Source organism: Pristis pectinata, chromosome 8 (genome assembly GCF_009764475.1).
Source record: "Pristis pectinata isolate sPriPec2 chromosome 8, sPriPec2.1.pri, whole genome shotgun sequence".
Lineage (NCBI taxonomy): Eukaryota > Metazoa > Chordata > Chondrichthyes > Rhinopristiformes > Pristidae > Pristis > Pristis pectinata.
This window is the reverse complement of record NC_067412.1, coordinates 46,698,962-46,719,418: the sequence shown is the minus strand read 5'-3', so window position 1 is coordinate 46,719,418 and position 20,457 is coordinate 46,698,962. Positions and strand designations below refer to the sequence as shown.

At 42.1% G+C, this 20,457-nt stretch overlaps 1 protein-coding gene across 6 annotated transcripts in view; it reads left to right on the top strand.

Moving 5' to 3' along the window:
• The first annotated feature begins 4,415 nt into the window (after positions 1-4,415).
• Positions 4,416-20,457, top strand: part of brwd3 (bromodomain and WD repeat domain containing 3) — a 134,454-nt gene continuing 118,412 nt past the window's right edge. For all 6 annotated transcript variants that reach the window (XM_052021145.1, XM_052021144.1, XM_052021146.1 and 3 more), the window contains exons 1-6: positions 4,416-4,635; positions 4,781-4,839; positions 4,930-4,959; positions 5,056-5,115; positions 8,635-8,785; positions 13,749-13,847. In XM_052021145.1, the coding sequence (XP_051877105.1) occupies positions 4,506-4,635; positions 4,781-4,839; positions 4,930-4,959; positions 5,056-5,115; positions 8,635-8,785; positions 13,749-13,847 (529 nt within the window). In that variant the 5' untranslated portion in view covers positions 4,416-4,505. The remainder of the gene's footprint in view (positions 4,636-4,780; positions 4,840-4,929; positions 4,960-5,055; positions 5,116-8,634; positions 8,786-13,748; positions 13,848-20,457) is intronic.

Here is a 20,457-nt window from a genome sequence, read left to right as displayed (position 1 = left end):
GTCAGACAATTGTAAAGCCAGAAACAAAGTTACAGGCCTAAAGCCAAGTTTTGAAGGGAACTGCCAGCATTCAAGCACTGGTCAGCCCTGTTGTACAATCAGAGACTATTGATCTCAACAGGGATTCCAGGTCTGCAGATTAGGAGGCATTTTTACTTAAATTTTTTTTTAAATGTTCAAAGACACTAGGGTATTTAAAAAAATGCTATACAATGCAAGAGTTGCCCAATTTAAAATTAACCAATATTCACATTGGGTTTCCTTGATATCAAACAGGAATCAAACAGTGCAAGTACCCTCAAACTGCAGAAGTCAAGATCCCATTCAGAGTCACACTACACAGCCAACATTTGCATAAATACATAGGAGACCAAGCTCCAAACCACCATCAATTCCTTCAATGAAATGTAGGAAAGAATGGGGCACAAACCATTATCTGCAAGACCAAGGTCCTTTAACCACTCCTGTCACACCTGGCCAACCCTCACAATCAAGGTCCCTGTTGGTTGGTTAAACAGCTGAATTACCCCCAGTGTGGATGGGTATCAGGGCAATTGTTGGGGTGGGGGAAAGGGGGAGAGAAGTGATGGGCATGTGACAGTTACAGGGAAATGAGTGGAGGGATGTTCCAAGAACCAGCACAGACTTGATAAGCCAAATGGCCCACTTCATAAGAGAACGAGAAAAGTCTGATCAGTATGGATCACTTCCCAAATCTCAAATGCTTCCTCTCAGCAAGGAGCAGAAACTTTAGAACACTTTTCTGTAGATGGTCAAGATCTGAAATGTAGCAACAAGCTCGTGGTCTACAGGCAGCAGTAATCTCTGCCCTCCAATATGCATCAGTGGCACAAGCAACTTGTAATTGGCAGTTCAAAGACTTAAGTATGAGAACATTACTTTTGCAAAATCCTACACACCTACTGGCAAGATTACTGAATGTCTGCACCCAGCCACAGGCCCACAGAGGACGTTCAGACTCTGTTTCAATAGGTGGATGACATTGCTCACATGCCTCCCAAAGCAAACTCCTTACCTAGAAAGCAAAAACATTTTAAGGACACCCTTAAAGCTTCCTAGAAAAATGTAACATTCTCACTTATAGGATTCTCTAGCCCAAAAAAACTTTTCAAAGTGGACGAGAAGCACCAAGGCAGGCCAGAAGCATTTCAGAGAAACAAAGGACTGCAGATGCTGGAATTTAGATGAAAAACATGATGATGCTGGAGGAACTCAGCAGGCCAGGCAGCATCTGTAGAGAAAAGCAGGCAGTCAACATGTTAGGTCAGGACCCTTCTTTAGGACTGAAGATAGGAAAAGGGGAAGCCCAATATATAGGAGGGGAAAAGCACAGCAGTGATTGGTGGACAAAGGAGGGGAGGCAGCGTGGGCACAGGGTAGTGATAGGTAGATGAAGGTAATTGGCAGGTGCAGGGGAGGAGGGAAGAGCAATGGGTAAAGAGCTGGGTTAAAGGTAATAAGAGGGGAAAAAAAAAGGAGGCTAGGAAAGGGAAGAAGAGAAGCATGGTGGGGGGAAGCATTTCAGTCTTTCCCAGTAAGATGTGGAAGCCCTGCAGGAGTGTGCAAGAAGCCAATTAAACCACCCACCTATTCCAACCTGTCCCTTCCAGGACAGCCCAGATATCCCACATAGAATTAAATCACCTCAGAACTGTAGTAGAAACAAGTAATTCTCGATACTAATTGGCTGAATTTTAGCCTGAAGTCTCAAAATAATGAAATTGTGCTTGCTAAAAGCTTTAAGTTACAAGGATTATTACAGAGAATGAGGAAATACAATTTCATCTGGTTGATGTCAGTGATAAGGAGCCATTAATTAGAAAATGCATACATTATGAATTTCTACTTAAATAACAATGTCCAAAAGCAGTTTAAGGCCAATGAAGTTTCTTTGAGCCATAGCATCATAGATGTTTGCTCAAACTTCCTTAATCAGAAATTACACCACAGAATAAATTTCTTTATGAAGCATGGATTTTTTTCTCTGCAGGGAATTGGAGGCACTTGTTTTAAAAGTGCTTTAAAACTTTATTTATACAGCACAGTAACAGGCCTTTCAAGGATTGTTTTCTATTTTGAAACAAATGCAGGGGGTGGTTTTAAAGATTGCTCCAATGGCAAGAACAATAATGGTCCAATTCTTCGCGTGTTCAGCCTATACAGTACATATAACTAGAGTGAACATAATCTTTAAAGAGGGTAGCTTAGCTTAATGGGATCCTGGACATGAAAGAGTTCTATAGTATTCATCTCAAGACTGAAATGTAGTGCAGAACACATACACTCTGCATTGTAACAAAGGGAAAATTAAGAACCAAGACAAGCAAATTTTAAATGCTTATTCTCTCATTAGGGTTTTGTATTTGAGCATAAAAGGATAGCAAAAGGTGGTTAAAAAAAAGTCAAGCACTAAAAAACAAGTAAAACCAGTTATAGGGACAAACAAAAATGTTGTAAGCGTTGAAGAGGATGTTGCCAATTTAAGGTCATAGTAGCAATAGTTTAGATATAAAAATAAAGAACTTATTAAAAAGCTGGCAGCTTCAAAATCAAAGTCACAGACAGGATGTGGTACATCTTTGGTTATTAAGGGCAATAATGGAAGAAATTGCAGAGCCTTTGGCCACAATCTTCCAATCATCCTTGGAAATAGGAGCTGATACCACAAAACTAGAAGACTGCAAATATTATACATTTAAAACAAAAACAGGCAAGGGGGATAGTTTCAACAGCTACAGGTCAACCAGGCTAATGATTCTGGGGAAATTCGAGGACAATGATGGATAAAGTTAATTGGTTGAAAATCAGATGACAGCAAAGCATTTACATTTAGGCTAGAGGCAAGTCTAAAGTGGTGTTTTTCTTGCTTTCTTGACAGATGTGATCTAGACATGTGTAAACAGGACATAATTTGAAAGATTGCACTGTAATAGGAATCAAGGAGGAAAAAGCCAGACTGGCAAGATAAGATATCTTTATTAGTCACATGTACATCAAAACACACAGTGAAACGCATCTTTTGCATAGAGTGTTCTGGGGGCAGCCTGCAAGTATCACCATGCTTCCAGCGTTAACATAGCACACGCTCAACTTCCTAACCCATATGTCTTTGGAATGTGGGAAAAGACCAGAGCACCCAGAAGAAACCCACGCAGACACGGGGAGAATGTACAAACTCCTTACAGGCAGTGGCCGGAATTGAACCCAGATCACTAGCGCTGTAATAGTGTTACGCTAACCACACTACCGTGCCTGAGAAAAGTCATGAACTGTTTTCATAGCAGCAGATAATGAACTTTTTCACCAGCAGAAGCATAACAAACATAGGACACAGATTTAAGCTGACTGAAAAAAAATTAAGTTTTTTTTAAATTGGGCGTTGCAATAATCTGGAATGTACTTCCTAGCAATGATGAAATCAAATTCAATAGTAGCTATCAAAAATGAATTGGACAAATAGTTGTTTAAAAACATGGTAACAGGTAATGGTGCGTTTCGATACCCTCTAAACAGTAATCACAAACATAAATCAAAATGATCACTTTATGCACGTTGTTTAATGATACAACCGAAATCTCAAATTTAAAACATTTGCCATTTAAAAAAATAAAATTAAAGCAAACTTGCTCTTATTAACTCATTAGATTAATTCATTTACAAACAAGCTTGTTTAAAAAAAATTACAACGATTAATCCTGCAGTATCTTTCTGGGAAGACGTTCATTAGTGAAATGGCTGACCGAGCTCAACCCACTCGGGATCTCTAACTGACGGTCGACCTCCAGGTTAGGTTAGATTAGATTTTGGAGATGCGGGCTCACGATGCGGGGAGTTGCCGGTGCGCACTGGCGGTCCTCAGGCCCCCACCACACAGACCCCCAGTCACCACACTCAAGGTGCACACTGGAGCAGGACCGCGGGGTTGCGGCAGGCCACAGCTCACGGCCACACCACGACACTCCTCATTTATCCGGCTGATAATGCCTCACATCTAATACTGAAATTATTACTGAATAACGGGATTAACTCGGTCACTACAACTCTAACTCAAAATACATTCTACCGTAACCGACCACTCGCCGGGTTCGATGGAGATACCGCGCCGCCATCTTGCACCAACACTCAAACCCCGCCCCCAGACTGGCTCTTTAAAACGGTTGAAAAACAGCTGCGACGCTCGCCATTGGTTGGTTCCAATGTCAATCAGTCAGCTGCTTCCGCCATCACGTTCCGTTGACTCAAGCCGTGTTATATAAAAAGAATGTATCCTTCCGCCAGCGAGTTCCTGTCCTTCTTTTCGAGAAGTAACGTCAGGTGTCAAGCCCCCTTTATTACGAATGTTACCCTACCGTGGCGACTGAGGCCAAGGAGGTTGAGCCCCTACCAATGGCGGGTTGAGGAGAGGGGGGGAGAGAGAGAGTGGGGAGGATTAGTTATGTGCGGCGGAGGACGGTGCGGCGGGCGGTGAGGCGGCCGTGCCCTGGATGGCGATTGAAGCGTGTGGCGTACGGGCCGCAGGCAGGGGAGCGAGTCAGCGTCAGCCCGGGTTCGGGCCCGGCCTCGACATGTCAGACAGGCGGCCCGACTGCAGCCGGGTGTCACAGCTGGAGTGCGGTGGGTGTCGGCTGCCGGTTGATATTTGGGGTGGGAGGGCGGCGGCGAGATAGAGGGCCATTTTCAGGCAGAGCCGGCTCCCTGTTGACTTGCTCCTTTCTTTCTTCCTTCCTCCACCCCCCCCCCCCCCCCCCTCACCCGGCAGAGCTCTACTACCTGATCGCCCGCTTCCTCCTTTCTGGACCCTGTCAGAAGTCAGCGCGGGTAAGTGCAGCCGGTCCCGGGGCGAGCCGCAGCCTTCCTTTTTGCCCTTGTGCCCGAAAGCCCTGACTCACTCTGCTTCCTTCCGCGCAGGTCCTGATCCAGGAGCTGGAGGAGTACCAGGTAAGAGCAACCGCTGCCCCCGCATCGGGCGCCAGTGTTCACTCTCTCCTCCCCGGTCTCTCTGCTTCATTCTCTCCCTTTCGTTTCCTCCCTCAGCTGATCCCCAGGCGTCTGGACTGGGAAGGGAAGGAGCATCGCAGGAGCTTCGACAGCCTGGTGAGAGTTTCCAAACCACTCGGCCTCATAAAATAAAACGAAAAATTTTGACTTTTTATTTTGGGAGTTGAATCTCCCGCAAAAAGTTGACCCGTTATATATATAAAATGTAATGTAATAACACCTCTTTAATCGCACGACTTCCGTTCTCATTAAAGTTGCTGTTTACTCCAAAACCCATTTTGACTCTGTCGCAGATGCACAAAAATGACGTGAAATCGTGGGTAAAGTGAAATGAAAGGAAGTGATTTTAATTTTTAAAAAAAATTGTGCGTTTATTGTGGGCGATAGTTTAGGGTAAGATAAGCGGTTACGTAGGGATACTGCGATTTCGCCCAATCGCAGAGCGCCTCTGATCTGCGGCCGCGGTTGGGTGAAATGTGACGTTTCCTCCCATTGGATGCTTGGCAAGTAGGCTCTGGTACAGGAAACTGATGTCGATCACGTCTGCCAATTCATTAGCATTGCCTTATACTGACTGCACATAATGGACAGCTGGAATATCTTAGAGCACTGACTAGTCCATTGTTTGCCATCTTTTTTCCCTATTGGTTACCTTTTGGAATTGTGTTCAATGATTTAAAATATTTACTAACTCTAATGAAGTGGTGTTTTGGTGATTACAAACCCTCCTCTCGTTATTTTGTAGTAAAATGAAGAAAACGATGGTTTAAAAATGGTGCAAATAAGAATGTAGAGCCACTTGGAAGTGAAAGAGATTATTTCTCTGCTCTGAATCTGCCCTATTTCTAATATTGAAATTTCTAGCTGAATATTTGTTTCTTGTTCTTGCATTAATTGTGTTCACATTCATTGGATTAAAAAGTAATTTTATTCAGTAATTATATGCTTGTATGTTTGGATTTTAATTCACATGTGCTTCAAGGAATATTTTGTATTGCCTTGTAGATTAATTCTTAAAAAGCCATTTAATTATTTATACAGAATCTTAAGGTATTATTTAAAAGTAATAGATTTTCTGAAAGAATTTGGACAAACTAGAAACGTTAAAGAATTTTTCAATGCCATAGTTGAATTTTTAGTAAGGTATAAAATTTAGATGCTGGTGGCAAGTATTAAATGATCAATTACATGCCACTACAGTTAATATTCTTAATTAGTAATATAAATATTTCAAAGATACAAGAAAATGTAACATTTTAATATATTACCGACCAAGTGTGAGCACCTACCGGAGATTTCTAGGTATTTCCTTAAATAGTGTATTATTGGTCATTTACTCCATTTTGGTGAATGGCCTTGCATCCCCCTTGAAGATATGATCCTGTAGTTTTTGAAACTATGTCCCCCTCCTTCCCCTAGTTAACAGCTGTTTCTGTTACTAGTCTGATTTAAGCAGCATTTCTTCAATTTGGATTTGTAGATCTGAGAGGGAATTGGGCCTTTATTGTGCCATGTCACGTGCCACAGCTAGATCCTGTCCTTGATGTGCCATTGTGGAGCTGGCTTTAAAATTTAAAGTTTGTTTAGTTGTTGTAAGTTAATTATATATTATCAAAGTTAAGCAAATGCTGTTTAATTCTGAGGCCCATTCCTGGCAATTTAAAACTTGATAAAATTGTTATTGTGCAAGTTTCAGTCTATAATTGGTGGAATATTTAAGATGAATTTTAGGCTAGCGTGATTTATTATTTATTTTTAAAATGTAGGCTAGCGGACAATGTGTTTGAATTGGATTCTTCTCAATTAATTTTATGACTTGTCTCAACTACAGCTGTGGAAATCCATGGTAGGTGATACTCTCTCTATGTATCAGCTCTAGAGAGAAATGCAGTAAGTAGCAAATGCTACATTTCCTTTTGTGGATTTGACCAGAGTGTTTAGTACTGTGAGTGGTACGCACTCTACCTGATACAGGTTGTTCCCCCAAATCTCTTTTGTATCTTTCATAGTGCACGTGACACTATACATTTGGTGGCTTTTGATAGTTTTGAGGTGAAGAATGGGGCAAATGGTCTCTGTTTTGGTCCCTACTCTGAGCGTCTCGTTTTGGCACTCCTTACTGTTCACCCATGTCCACAGGGAAAATGTACACAATCAGACGGAAAGCCTTTTGGTCTCTTTAGATTGAAAGTTCAGATGAATGTGCAGCAACCTCTGATTAGAGAACTCCTAAGCCAATATGCTGCATTCATTACTTAGGTAGAAGGTAAACCAAAGCTGCTCAGCTTTTATAATCAAGTTTTTCCATGTTTGCACAATGTACCACAATCCATGTAGGGTGATCAATAATTGTGCAAGGACACAATTATTGATCACCCTACATGGGTTGTGGTACATTTGGCTGTGTCAAGAAACTGCAGTAATGGGATAAGGCACTGTATCTTCACCTGCAATCAGACTCAACAACATTTTGCTGGAAATGGTCAAGGAATTTTTTGATCTTGGGTCCATTGAAGGCCTCAATATGTAGATGGGAAAAGCAGTCATCGCCTTTGGCTGGATCAACCAAACTGGTTTGTAAGATTAACAAAATCGCCGAACTCTCAGGACTGAGATGCTGATCTGTAAAATCTGCATTCTTAGCATATTGCTGTATGGCAGTTAAGTACGGACCATGTACAGCTGAAGAAAGAAGACTTCACAGCTTTTACTTAATGTCAGCAGTGTATTCTTGGTATCGCGGAGAAGGAAGAAAGGCTTTCGACATAATAGTCTTGTCAGGAGCAAAGATGCCATGCATCCCAGCATTCAGCAAGCAAGGAAGCCTTTGCTGGCAGGACATATACCTTTCATCCTGTGTATCTGCAACTCTAAGGACATACTATATGATGCAGTGATTCATGTCAAAAGATCACTGAAGTAGTGTGCCAAGCTCCATTTTAAAGATATAAAAGCGTTATGAAAGCTGCAAACGTGGATAATGATACGTGGGAAGTGGTAGCTGTTGACAGTGATTGTTGGTAAGGATGTGCTACCATGGAGCTGAGTAGTTTCAGCTCCATGGTAGATTCTAAAGCTATAAGCAAGGACACAATTATTGATCACCCTACATGGGTTGTGGTACATTTGGCAGACTTTCTTTCCAGAATTGACTTGGTTAGTCACCATTGGAAATGCAGCATTTTAAGGCTTCATCAGAGCTTGACAGCTGTATATCCATCCCTTACAGATGGGAGGATGCCAAGTTAGTGGATGTTCATAGTAAATTGGGAAATAAATATCTTTTGCCATGGCTTTTAATACATCTTGTAGTTATTCATGTGATTTCGTAATATAGTCGAACTTTAGCTTGTGAGCTCATACCAAATTATATTAGAGAAAAGAACAATAAAAGTAAGCTAATATATTGAGAACTAATTCTGAAAATGTTATGTAACAGGAGAGCTGCACATTATTTTTGTTTGTAGTTTGCATGTGTTTTAAATTTTTTAACCTAAATTTGTACTTGAATTATATGTTTATATATAGAATAGCACCTCTTGAACAATGTTATTGTGCAACTATTAGAAACCATTTAACAACCTAATGCAAAGATGTTTTCAATGTTGACTTTAGGTTTTAGCAAACAAACATGTGTCTTCAGATCACTTGCTGCAAATTTGTAAACGAATTGGCCCCCTTTTGGATAAGGAAATCCCACCCAGTGTTCCTGGAGTGCAAACCTTGCTGGGAGTTGGGCGGCAGTCATTGTTAAGGACTATGAAAGGTAAATAAAATGGATGATGCATTATTTGTTTCTATTATTTATTTTTGGCAATGCTGTTGGTGAAGAACTAAATAACTTGTTTAATTGCTTTGGTTATTTAATAGAAATATTTCCAGTCTGTTGTATTTTGAATATATTTTAGCTTTAGGAAATATATTGAAGGTATTACTAAAATGAGATTCTAATTGACAGAAGCGCTGCCTGCATATCATTATTGTACCCAATTTGGACAAATATTTGAGTACAAGTTAGTGATTTTTTTATAGAACTGGAAACTGGCATTGCTCCATATGGTGTTAGCATTATGTCAGATTTATAGTTCAAATTTTCTTTCCTGCATTTAAAGAAGCTGCAGATTATCCAGTCTTATCTGAACATTGGTACTGTATATTCATGTACTTCATGGGTTTGTCTTGGTCTTTTGCTGTAAGGTGTAGCCTCTGTTTTCTTAAAGTTGATGAACTGAAAAGCAACATGATCAAATTTGTACAAAATTGTTTTATATTGAAAAGATTTTATTGCAGTTCAATTTGGATTCATATTGGTTGATGCTATATTCAGAACATTGAACGGTACAGCACGGGAACAGGCCCTTCAGCTCACGATGTTGTTCTGAACTAATTAAACTAGTAACTAAACACCTAACTAAGCTAATTCCTGCCACTGACACAAGGTCCATATCCCTCCACTTTCTGCACATTCGTGTCCCTATTTAAGAGCCTCTTAAGTGCCTCTATTGTATTTGCCTCCACTACCACCCCTGGCAGTGCATTCCAGGCACCCACCACTCTGTGTTTATACAAAAAAAAACTTGCATGCTCTCTAGTATTGACCCTGGGGAATACTGGCTGTCTACTGTATCTATGTCTCTCAAGATTAAACTTCTATCAGGCCTCCCCTCAGCCTCTGCTGCTCCAGAGAAAGCAACCCAAGTTTGTCCAACCTCGCCTTATAGCACATGCCCTCTAATCTAGGCACCATTCTGATCAACCTCTTCTGCACCCTCTCCAAAGCCTCCACATACTTTGTATAATGGGGTGACCAGAATTGAATGTAGTGCAACCAGAGTTTTATAAAGCTGCAACATAACGTCTTGAACTCAATGCTTTGACGAATAAAAGCAAGCATACCATCTGCTTTCTTTATTACCATATCTAGCTATGGACTTTGACCCCAAGATCCTTCTGTATAGCAACACTGTTAAGGGTCCTGTCATTAACTGTGTACTTTCCCTTTACATTTGATCTTCCAAAGTGCAACACCTCACACTTCCCTGGACTACAGTCCATCTGCCATTTCTCTGCCCATATTTGCAAATGATCTGTATCCTGTTGTATCCTTTGGCAATTTTCTACACTATCCAGAATGTCACCAATTTTTGTATTGTCTGTGAACTTACTATTCCATCCATCCACGTTTACATTCCAAGTCGTTCATATATATCTCAAACACCAGAGGTCCCAGTACAGATCCCTGAGGAACCCCACCAATCATGGACGTCCAGCCTGAATAAGTCCTGTTGAGCACTACCCTCTATCTTCTATGGGCAAGCCAGTTCTGAATCCAAACGACCAAGTCACTGTGGATCCCATACATCTTAATCTTCTGGATGAGCCTACTATGAGGGACTTTGTCAAAAGACTTAGTAAAATCACTGTAGACAACATCCACAGCTGTACTTTCATTGATCACCTTCATCACTTCCTTGGAAAAACTCAATCAAATTAGCAAGATGTGAATTGCACCATACAAACCCACGCTGACTGTCTGTAAATAGGCCGTGGTTTTCCGAATGCTTATAAATCCCATCCCTAAGAATCCTCTTCAATAGCTTCTGTACGACTGATGTGAGACTCACTGGTCTACAGTTTCCAGGGTTATCCCTATTTCCCTCCTTGAACTGTGGAACAACATTAGCTACTCACCAGTCATTTGGGACCTTGCTTGTGGCTCGAGAGGATCTTAGTCAAGGCCCCAGCAATCTTCTCTCTTGCCTCTTTCGATAATCTGGGGTATATCCCATCAGGCTCTGGGGACTTTTCAGCATGCTTCAAGAGATCCAACACTGTCTCCTTCCTTACCTCGTCCTAGTTATCCTTTTGCTCTTGATGTGTATATATAGAATGCTTTGGGATTCTCTTTAATCCAACTTGCCAAGGTCTTTTCATGGTCCTCTTGGATCTCCTAATTCCCTTGTTCTTTTCTGGCTTCTTTATAATCCTCAAGGGCTCTGTTTGATTTTTAGCTTCCTAAACCTTACAAATGCTTTCTTCACTAACTTCACCACCTCACTCATAATCCAAGGTTCCCTAACTTTGCCATCCTTGGCCTTCATTCTTACTGGAACATGCATTTGGTCTTTAAGCACCCTCCACATGTCAGATGTGGATTTGCCCAAGAACAGCTGTTCACAATTAAGTCTCCCTAGCTCCTGCCTAATACACTCATAATTTGCCCTGTCCCAATTTAATACTCTCCTACAAGGTCCATACTTATCCTTATTCATAGCTATCTTAAAACTTAAGGAGTTGTGATCACCATTTCCTAAGTATTCACCCACTGAAATTTCAGTCACCCGGCCAGACTCATTTCCCAGCACGAAGTCCAGTATGGCCCCCTCCTCTAGTTGGACTATCTACGTACTGATTTAAGAAATGCTCTTGGATGCGTCTTAACAAATTATGCCCCATCTAATCTTAAAGAGGTCCCAGTTTATATTGGGGAGGTTGATGTTACCCACTCAACAGCCCTGTTTTTTGTACCTTTTCCTAATCTACCTGCACATCTGCTCCTCAATCTCCTGGTGGCTACAAGGGGGTCTGTAGTATAATCGCATTGGAGAGATTGTACCTTCCTTATTTTTGAGTTCTACCCATATAGACTCAGTGGATGAGCCCTCCATTTTGTCCCCTCTGAGTGTAGCTGTGATATTGTCCCTGATTAATAGTGCAACTACTCCCCCTCTCTGTCTTTTATAAAACATTGAAACACCGGAACATTAAGTATCCAGTTATGTCCTTCTCGCACCCAAGTCTCTGTAATGGCCACAGCTTCATAGTTCCATGTACTAAGACCATGGTCTAAGTTCATTCACCCTTGCCCTTGATATTCCTAGCATTAAAATGAACACACTTCAACCCATCCACCCCATCGTGATTGTGTCTATTACCTTGTTCCTGCCTGTCCTTTCTTACAGACTTGTCATGACATCACCTTCCCCTCAATCTCTCCACCCTCTAACCTGGTGGTCTGGTTCCCATTCCCCTGCCAAACTAGTTTAACCCCTCCCGAGTTGCACCAACAAACTGCTATTGGTTCCCCTCCAGTTAAGGTGCAACCTGTTCCTCTTGTTCAAGTTATCCCTGTCCCAGAAGAGGTTCCAATGATCTAAGAACCTGAAACCCTGCCCCCTGCACCAAATCCTCAGCCATGTATTCATCTCTTTTATCTTTCTATTCCTGTCCTGACAAGCACGGGGCACTGGGACTAGTTCAGAAATAACTATCTTTGAGGTCCTGCATTTCAGCCTCTATTCTAAATCTCGATACTCGCTATGCTGGACCTCATCTCTCTTAGAACCAGAGAACAATACAGGCAGAATATAGGCCCTTCGGCCCACCATGTTGTGCCAACCTTTAAACCACGCCTAAGACTATCTAGCCCCTTCCTCCCACATATCCCCCTATTTTAAATTCCTCTATATGCTTACCTAACCATCTCTTGAACTTGACCAACGTACCTGCCTCCACCACTACCCCAGGCAGCGCATTCCATGCACCCACCACTCTGGGTTAAAAAAACCTCCCTCTGATATCTCCCTTGAACTTCCCACCCATTACTTTAAAGCCATGCCCTCTTGTATTGAGCATTGGTGCCCTGGGAAAGAGGCACCGATTGTCTACTATATCTATTCCTCTTAATATTTTGTATACCTCTATCATGTCTCCGCTTATCATCCTTCTCTCCAAAGAGTAAAGCCCCAGCTCCTTTAGTCTCTCCTCATAATCCATACTCTCCAAACCAGGCAGCATCCTGGTAAATCTCCTCTGCACTCTTTCCAACGCTTCCACATCTTTCCTATAATGAGGTGACCAGAACTGGACACAGTACTCCAAGTGTGGTCTAACCAGAGTTTTGTAGAGCTGCATCGTTACCTCGCGGCTCTTAAACTAGATCACACGACTTATGAAAGCTAACATCCCATAAGCTTTCTTAACTACCCTATCCACCTGTGAGGCAACTTTCAGTGATCTGTGGATATGAACCCCCAGATCCCTCTGCTCCTCCACACTACCCAGAATCCTGCCATTAACCTTGTACTCTGCCTTGGAGTTTGTCCTTCCAAAGTGTACCACCTCACACTTCTCCAGATTGAACTCCATCTGTCACTTCTCAGCCCAGCTCTTCATCGTGTCAATATCCCTCTGCAATCTTTGGCAGTCCTCCACACTATCCACAACACTACCAACCGTTGTGTCATCTGCAAACTTGCTAACCCACCCTTCTACCTCCTCATCCAAGTCATTAATAAATTCTACCTACGTCGTTGGTGCCAATGTGCACCATGATGTCTGGCTGCTCTTCCTCCCCCTTGAGAATGTTCTGTAGCCACTCTGAGACCTTCTGGTGTTGTTGTTCTAGTAGTGGTATGCCAGTGTGGTTAAGAATTTGATTTGGCACTTTCCAATGATTTAGAATGCTGGTTTTACTATAGTTCAATTACTATGCAAGTTGCATAGCACGCTGATTTGAAAATGTACCAGTGTTCCTTGATTATTGCTTAGTAAAAATTCTGGAATTCTCAGTCTAACAGCACTGGGAGTACTTTGCTTGTACAGATTTTAGCAGTTTAAGAAATTTGCTCCCTATCATCTTCTCAAGTGCATAAGTGCAAGCCTTGTCATTAACACTTGCATATTAGTGATTGAATTAAAAACAATGTTTCTCTTTCTTTCACCAACAGATTGTAAACATGTAGTGTGGAAAGGTTCAGCCTTTGCTGCCCTTCATCGTGGAAGACCACCAGAACCTCCTATCAACTATGGAAAATGTCCAAATGTTGGTAAGTTGGAAAGATATTGAAAATTTGTTACAAAAACCTCTCTGTTTGGTACATCCATATCTATTTTTGTATTACAAAATTGAAAGTTGGGTGGAATAGAGTGCAAACGACAGTGAGGCTCATGATGGAATGAAGACTACAGTGTCTCCCATTCATAAGTCCTTACAAAGAAACAGTCAATGGGCATATGTGGCAAGACCTGTTCAACTGTTCAAGCATAGGCTCATAAGTGGAGAATAAAATTCATACCACAAGTACGAGGCAGTGACCAACTCCAGAAAGATAGTATATAATCACCTTCCTATGAAGCCTATGATATTAATTTACTTTGCTTTATTTCGTGAGGTGGGTGGAATTTAACTAGTCCTACTAGAGCAGGTCAGGGGATGGGCATTCCCTGGTGGGTGTTTGTGAATCCTTTAGTTCCAGACTCCCCCATGAAGAATCTACCTCATAATGTCCCTTTAGAATCTGATAGAATTGTACAGCACAGAAATTGGTCCTTCAGCCCACACCCATGCTGACCCTTTTGCCCATCTACATTAGTCCCATTTGCCCATATCCTTCCTTACTAATCATAACTCCTACATTCACATCCAAGCCATTAATATAGAAACATAGAACATAGAAAAACTACAGCACAATTCAGGCCCTTTAGCCCACAAAGCTGTGATGAACATGTCCCTACCCTAGAAATTACTAGGCTTACCCGTAGCCCTCTATTTTTCTCAGTTCCATGTATCTATCCAACAGTCTCTTAAAAGACCCTATTGTATCCGCCTCCACCACTGTTGCCGGCAGCCCATTCCACGCACTCACCACTCTCTGAGTAAAAAAACTTACCCCTGACATCTCCTCTCTATCTACTCCCCAGCACCTTAAACCTATGTCCTCTTGTGGCCACCAATGCAGCCCTGGGGAAAAGCCTCCGACTATCCACCCTATCAATACCTCTCATCATCTTATACACCTCTATCAGGTCCCCCCTCATCCTCTGTCGCTCCAAGGAGAAAAGGCCGAGTTCCCTCAACCTGCTTTCATAAGGCATGCTCTGCATTCCAGGCAGCATCCTTGTAAATCTGCTCTGCACCCTTTCTATGGCTTCCACATCCTTGTAGTGAAGTGACCAGAACTGAGCACAATACGCCTAGTGGGATCTGACCAGGGACCTATATAGCTGCAACAATACCTCTCGGCTCCTAAATTCAATTCCCCGACCTTAACACAGTCAACCTGCGCAGCCGCTTTGAGCGTCCTATGGACTCGGACCCCAAGATCCCTCTGATCCTCCACACTGCCAAGAGTCCTACCATTAAGACTATATTCTGCCATCATATCTGACCTGCCAAAATGAACCACTTTACACTTACCGGGGTTGAACTGCATCTGCCACTTCTCAGCCCAACTTTGCATCCTATCTATATCCCTCTGTAACCTCTGACAGCCCTCCAAACTATCCACAACACCCCCAACCTTTGTCATCCGCAAACTTACTCACCCATCCTTCCACTTCCTCATCCAGGTCGTTTATAAAAATCACACAGAGCAAGGGTCCCAGTACAGATCCCTCGGGTACATCACTGGTCACGGACCTCCACGCAGAATACAACCCTTCAACAACCACTCTTTGCCTTCTGTGGGCCAGCCAGTTCTGGATCCACACTGCAATGCCCCCTTGGATCCCATGCCTCCTTACTTTCTCAATAAGCCTTGCATGGGGTACCTTATCAAACGTTTTGCTAAAATCCATATACACTACATCTACTGCTCTCCCTTCATCGATGTGTTTATCACGTCCTCAAAAAATTCAATCAGGCTCGTAAGGCAGGACCTGCCCTTGACAAAGCCATGCTGACTATTCCTAATTATATTATACCTCTCCAAATGTTCATAAATCCTGCCTCTCAGGATCTTCTCCATTAGCTTACCAACCACTGAGGTAAGACTCACTGGTCTATAATTTCCTGGGCTATCCCTACTCCCTTTCTTGAATAAGGGAACAACATCCGCAACCCTTCAATCTTCCAGAACCTCTCCCGTCTCCATCGACGATGCAAAGATCATCGTCAGAGGCTTCGTAATCTCTTCCCTCACCTCCCATGGCAGCCTGGGGTACATCTCATCCAGTCCCGGCAACTTATCCAACTTGATGCTTTCCAAAAGTTTCAGCACCTCCTCTTTCCTAAAATCTACACGCTCAAGATTTTCAGCCCGCTGCAAGTCCCCACTACAATCCCCCAGCTCTTTTTCCGTAGTGAATACTGATGTAAAGTATTTATTAAGTACCTCTGCCATTTCTTCCAGATCCATACACACTTTCCCACTACTGCACTTGATAGGTCCTATTCTTTCGCATCTTATCCTCTTGCTCTTCACATACTTGTAGAATGCCTTGGGGTTTTCCTTAATCCTGCCCGCCAAGGCCTTCTCATGCCCCCTTCTGGCTCTCCTAATCTCCTCCTTAAACTCCTTCCTATTAGCCTTATACTCTTCCAGATCTCTAACATTACCTAGCTCTCTGTACCTTTTGTAAGCTTTTCTTTTCAAATAGATTTATTATAGCCTTTGTACACCACGGTTCCTGTATCCTCTCGTGACTCCCCTCTCTCATTGGAAAATGCCTATGCAGAACTCCACACAAATATCCCCTGAATATTTGCCACATTTCTTCTGTACTTTTCCCTGAGAACATCTGTTCCCATTTTAATCTTCCAATTTCCTGCCTGAGAGCCTCATAATTCCCTTTACTCCAAGTAAATGCCTTTCTAGTCTGTCTGTTCCTATCTCTCTCCAGTGCTAACGTAAAGGAGATAGAATTATGATTACTACCACCAAAATGTTCACCCACTGAGAGATCTGACACCTGACCAGGTTCATTTCCCAATACCAAATCAAGCACAGCCTCTCCTCTTGTAGGCCTATCTACATATTGTGCCAAGAATCCTTCCTGAACACACTTAACAAACTCCTCCCCATCTAAACCCCTCACTGTCTGGAGATGCCAGTCGATGTTTGGGAAAGTAAAATCCCCCATCACAACAACTCTGTTATTCTCACACCTTTCTAGGATCTGCTTCCCTATCTGCTGCTCAATATCTCTGTTACTATTGGGTGGCCTATAAAAAATACCCAGTAAAGTTATTGACCCCTTCCTGTTCCTAACCTCCACCCACAGAGACTCCGTAGACAGTCCCTCCACGACGTCCACCTTTTCCGCAAATATATATCACAAGTAATGAGTCTCAGCACTGATCCTTGTGGTATACCGTTGTTCAGATTTCCAATCAGAAAATCACATTACAATCACCAGCCTCTTCACCAAACCAGTTTTGGATCCACATTAGCCAGCTCATCTTGATTTTTCTATAGAAACATAGAAAACCTACAGCACGATTTAGGTTGAACATGTCCCTACCTTAGAGGCCCATAGCCCTCTATTTTTCTCAGCTCCATGTACCTATCCAAAAGTCTCTTAAAAGACCCTATCGTATCCTCCACCACCGTTGCCAGTAGCCCATTCCACGCACTCACCACTCTCTGAGTAAAAAAAACTTACCCCTGACATCTCCCCTATACCTACTCCCCAGTACCTTAAACCTATGTCCTCTTGTGGCAACCATTTCAGCCCTTGGGAAAAGCCTCTGACTATCTACCCGATCAATACCTCTCATCATCTTTATATACCTCCTATCAGGTCCTCCCTCATCCTCCGTCTCTCCAAGGAGAAAAGGCTGAGTTCCCTCAACCTGCTTTCATAAGGCATGCTCCGCATTCCAGGCAGCATCCTTGTAAATCTCCTCTGCACCCTTTCTATAGCTTCCACATCCTTCCTGTAGTACTCCAAGTGGGGTCTGACCAGGGACCTATATAGCTGCAACAATACCTCTCGGCTCCTAAATTCAATTCCACGGTTGATGAAGGACAATACACCCTATGCCTTCTTCACCACAGATTCAACCTGTGCAGCTGCTTTGAGTGTCCTATGGAGTCAGACCCCAAGATCCCTCTGATCCTCCATATTTTTCTATGAAGAGCATTTTTTAGTTTGTCTCTCTTTCTGTAAACAATATCTTCCTCTTCTAATTAAAGGCATCATTTTACATTTCCCCACATTGTATTTCATCTGTTAAATTTATCAATTTGTGGACTGATTGCAACCTTCTCACAGCTTGCATTCCCACCCTGTAATGAAAGTGAAAAATGCTGGAAACACTCAGCAGGTCAGACTGCATCTTTGAAAAGAGAAACAGAGTTAAAGTTTTAGATCAAAGACTCTTCATAAGAATTTTTTCCCCACAGATGCTGCCTGACCTGTTTAATATTCACAGTATTTTCTGTTTTTTATTTCTGATTTCTAGTATCTACAGTGATTTTTCTTTTAACACACAGTGTATTGTTTTGTACAGCTGGTACATTTGGCTATAATCCACTCAATTCCTTCACCTAATTCATTACATCATAATTAATCAGGGCCCAAGATTGGATATCTCTACTACCCCACGAGTTGCAGTTTAGCAGCTTGTTTCCTGTAGATTTGTCATTCCTCAATCCATGCTACTATGTTGCCATCAATGCAATGAACAGAATCTTAAGTGGCACCTTATCAAGTGCCTTTTGGACATTCAGATACACTACATCTAATAGCATTCCCTTATCCAAGCTGCTTATATTGTCAAAAAACTCAAATTTGTCGTGCACAATTTCGTTTTCATCAATTGAAGTAAAAGTGCTTTTCTGTATGTATTTTGATTTTCTGTATCTGCGTTTACTTAATGGATTCTAGCATTTTCTTTTCCCAATGGTAAATGTTAAGATAACTTGCCTGTAATTTTTTGTTTTCTGTCTCCCACCTTTCTGGAATTGGATTAGGGTCCAGATTGTTTTTATTGTGTCTTTCCTTGTAGTTTTAGCTTTTTTTTACACTCGCTTATCTGTTCGTGTGATCACCAGTTTGTCTGTAAACTTCTAGTAACTTATAGTACTTGGTTCTATACTTCTGTGGTTCCTTTGTCTGCAAAGCTAAGTGTGACTCAGTCAGTACCAGTAAACAGGTTTCTTATCAGAGGGGTTTGTAGTATAAAAGGAAAGCATGTACTCAAGTTCTTTGTTACTTCTCTACTTGCCTTGCCTGCTGGTACAGGCTGACCCTGTCTGACTTGTACTATGACGAACACCTAATAAAATGGCTGTAACCGTAAGGTTTTTGCCTCTTTCTGAACTTCTAAAGAGCCTTCTGGACAATATCATCTCCAGATGTAACAGGTGTTACATTTGCAGTTTTCTAATCGATGTAGACAGAATATAGATAATTCTACAAACATTCAACCAATGTATTCACTATCCACACAGCTACTTCTTTTAAGTCTGTGGAATAGAAGCCATCAAGTTCAGGGGACTTGTCAGCCTTTAACTGCAATAGTTTGCTTAAAGCAATTATAACTAAAGAAAGTGTTGTCCGCCTCTTCCATTTGCCCCTTGTCTTTATTGGGTTGTTTTATTGACCACTTTTATACTTGTTTAGTTTCAATTATTTTCTGGCTCATTTATTTTCCGTCATCCTTTGTTACTTTCTAAAATTTTCCCAATATTTTGGCTGATATTACAATATTATTTTCTTTAACTTTCAATTTGATACCACCCTTATTGAGTTCTCTGGGTGTTTTCTCTGCAGCAGTGGAGGCTGATAGAAGTTTATACAAGTTTGCGGGGCACAGATAGAGTTGATAGCTATTATTTTTTTCCCCAGGGTTGAAATGTCTAATACTATAAAGGGCATACGCTTAAGTTGAGAGGAAGTAAGTTCAAAGGAGCTGTGTGGGGCAACTTTTTTTTTAACAGAGTGATGGGTGCCTGGAATGTGCTGCCAGGAGTGGTAAGTGGAGGCAAATGCAATAGAGGCATTTAAGAAGATCTTGGATAGGCACATGAATATGCAGAGAATGGAGGGACATGGACTTGCATAGGCAGAAGAGGCTAGTTTAGTAGGATTTTAATTCCTAGTTTAATTAGTTTAGCACAACATCGTGGGCTGAGAGGCCTGCTCCTGTGCTGTACTGTTCTGTGTTAGAAACATAGAAAACCTACAGCACAATACAGGCCTTTTGGCCCACAAAGTTGTACCGAACATGTCCCTACCTTAGAAGTTACTAGGCTTACCCATAGCCCTCTATTTTTCTAAGCTCCATGTACCTATCCAAAAGTCTCTTAAAAGACCCTATCGTTTCTGCCTCCACCACCATTGCAGGCAGCCCATTCCACACACTCACCACTTTCTGAGTAAAAAAAAACTAACCCCTGATATCTCCTCTATACCTACTCCCCAGCACCTTGTGGCAACCATTTCAGCCCTGGGAAAAAGCCTCTGACTATCCACACGATCAATGCCGCTTATCATCTTATACACCTCTATCAGGTCACCTCTCATCCTCCGTCGCTCCAAGGAGAAAAGTCCGAGTTCACTCAACCTGTTTTCATAAGGCATGCTCCCCAATCCAAGCAACATCCTTGTAAATCTCTTCTGCACCCTTTCTATGGCTTCCACATTCTTCCTGTAGTGAGGTGACCAGAACTGAGCACAGTACTCCAAGTGGGGTCTGACCAAGGTCCTATG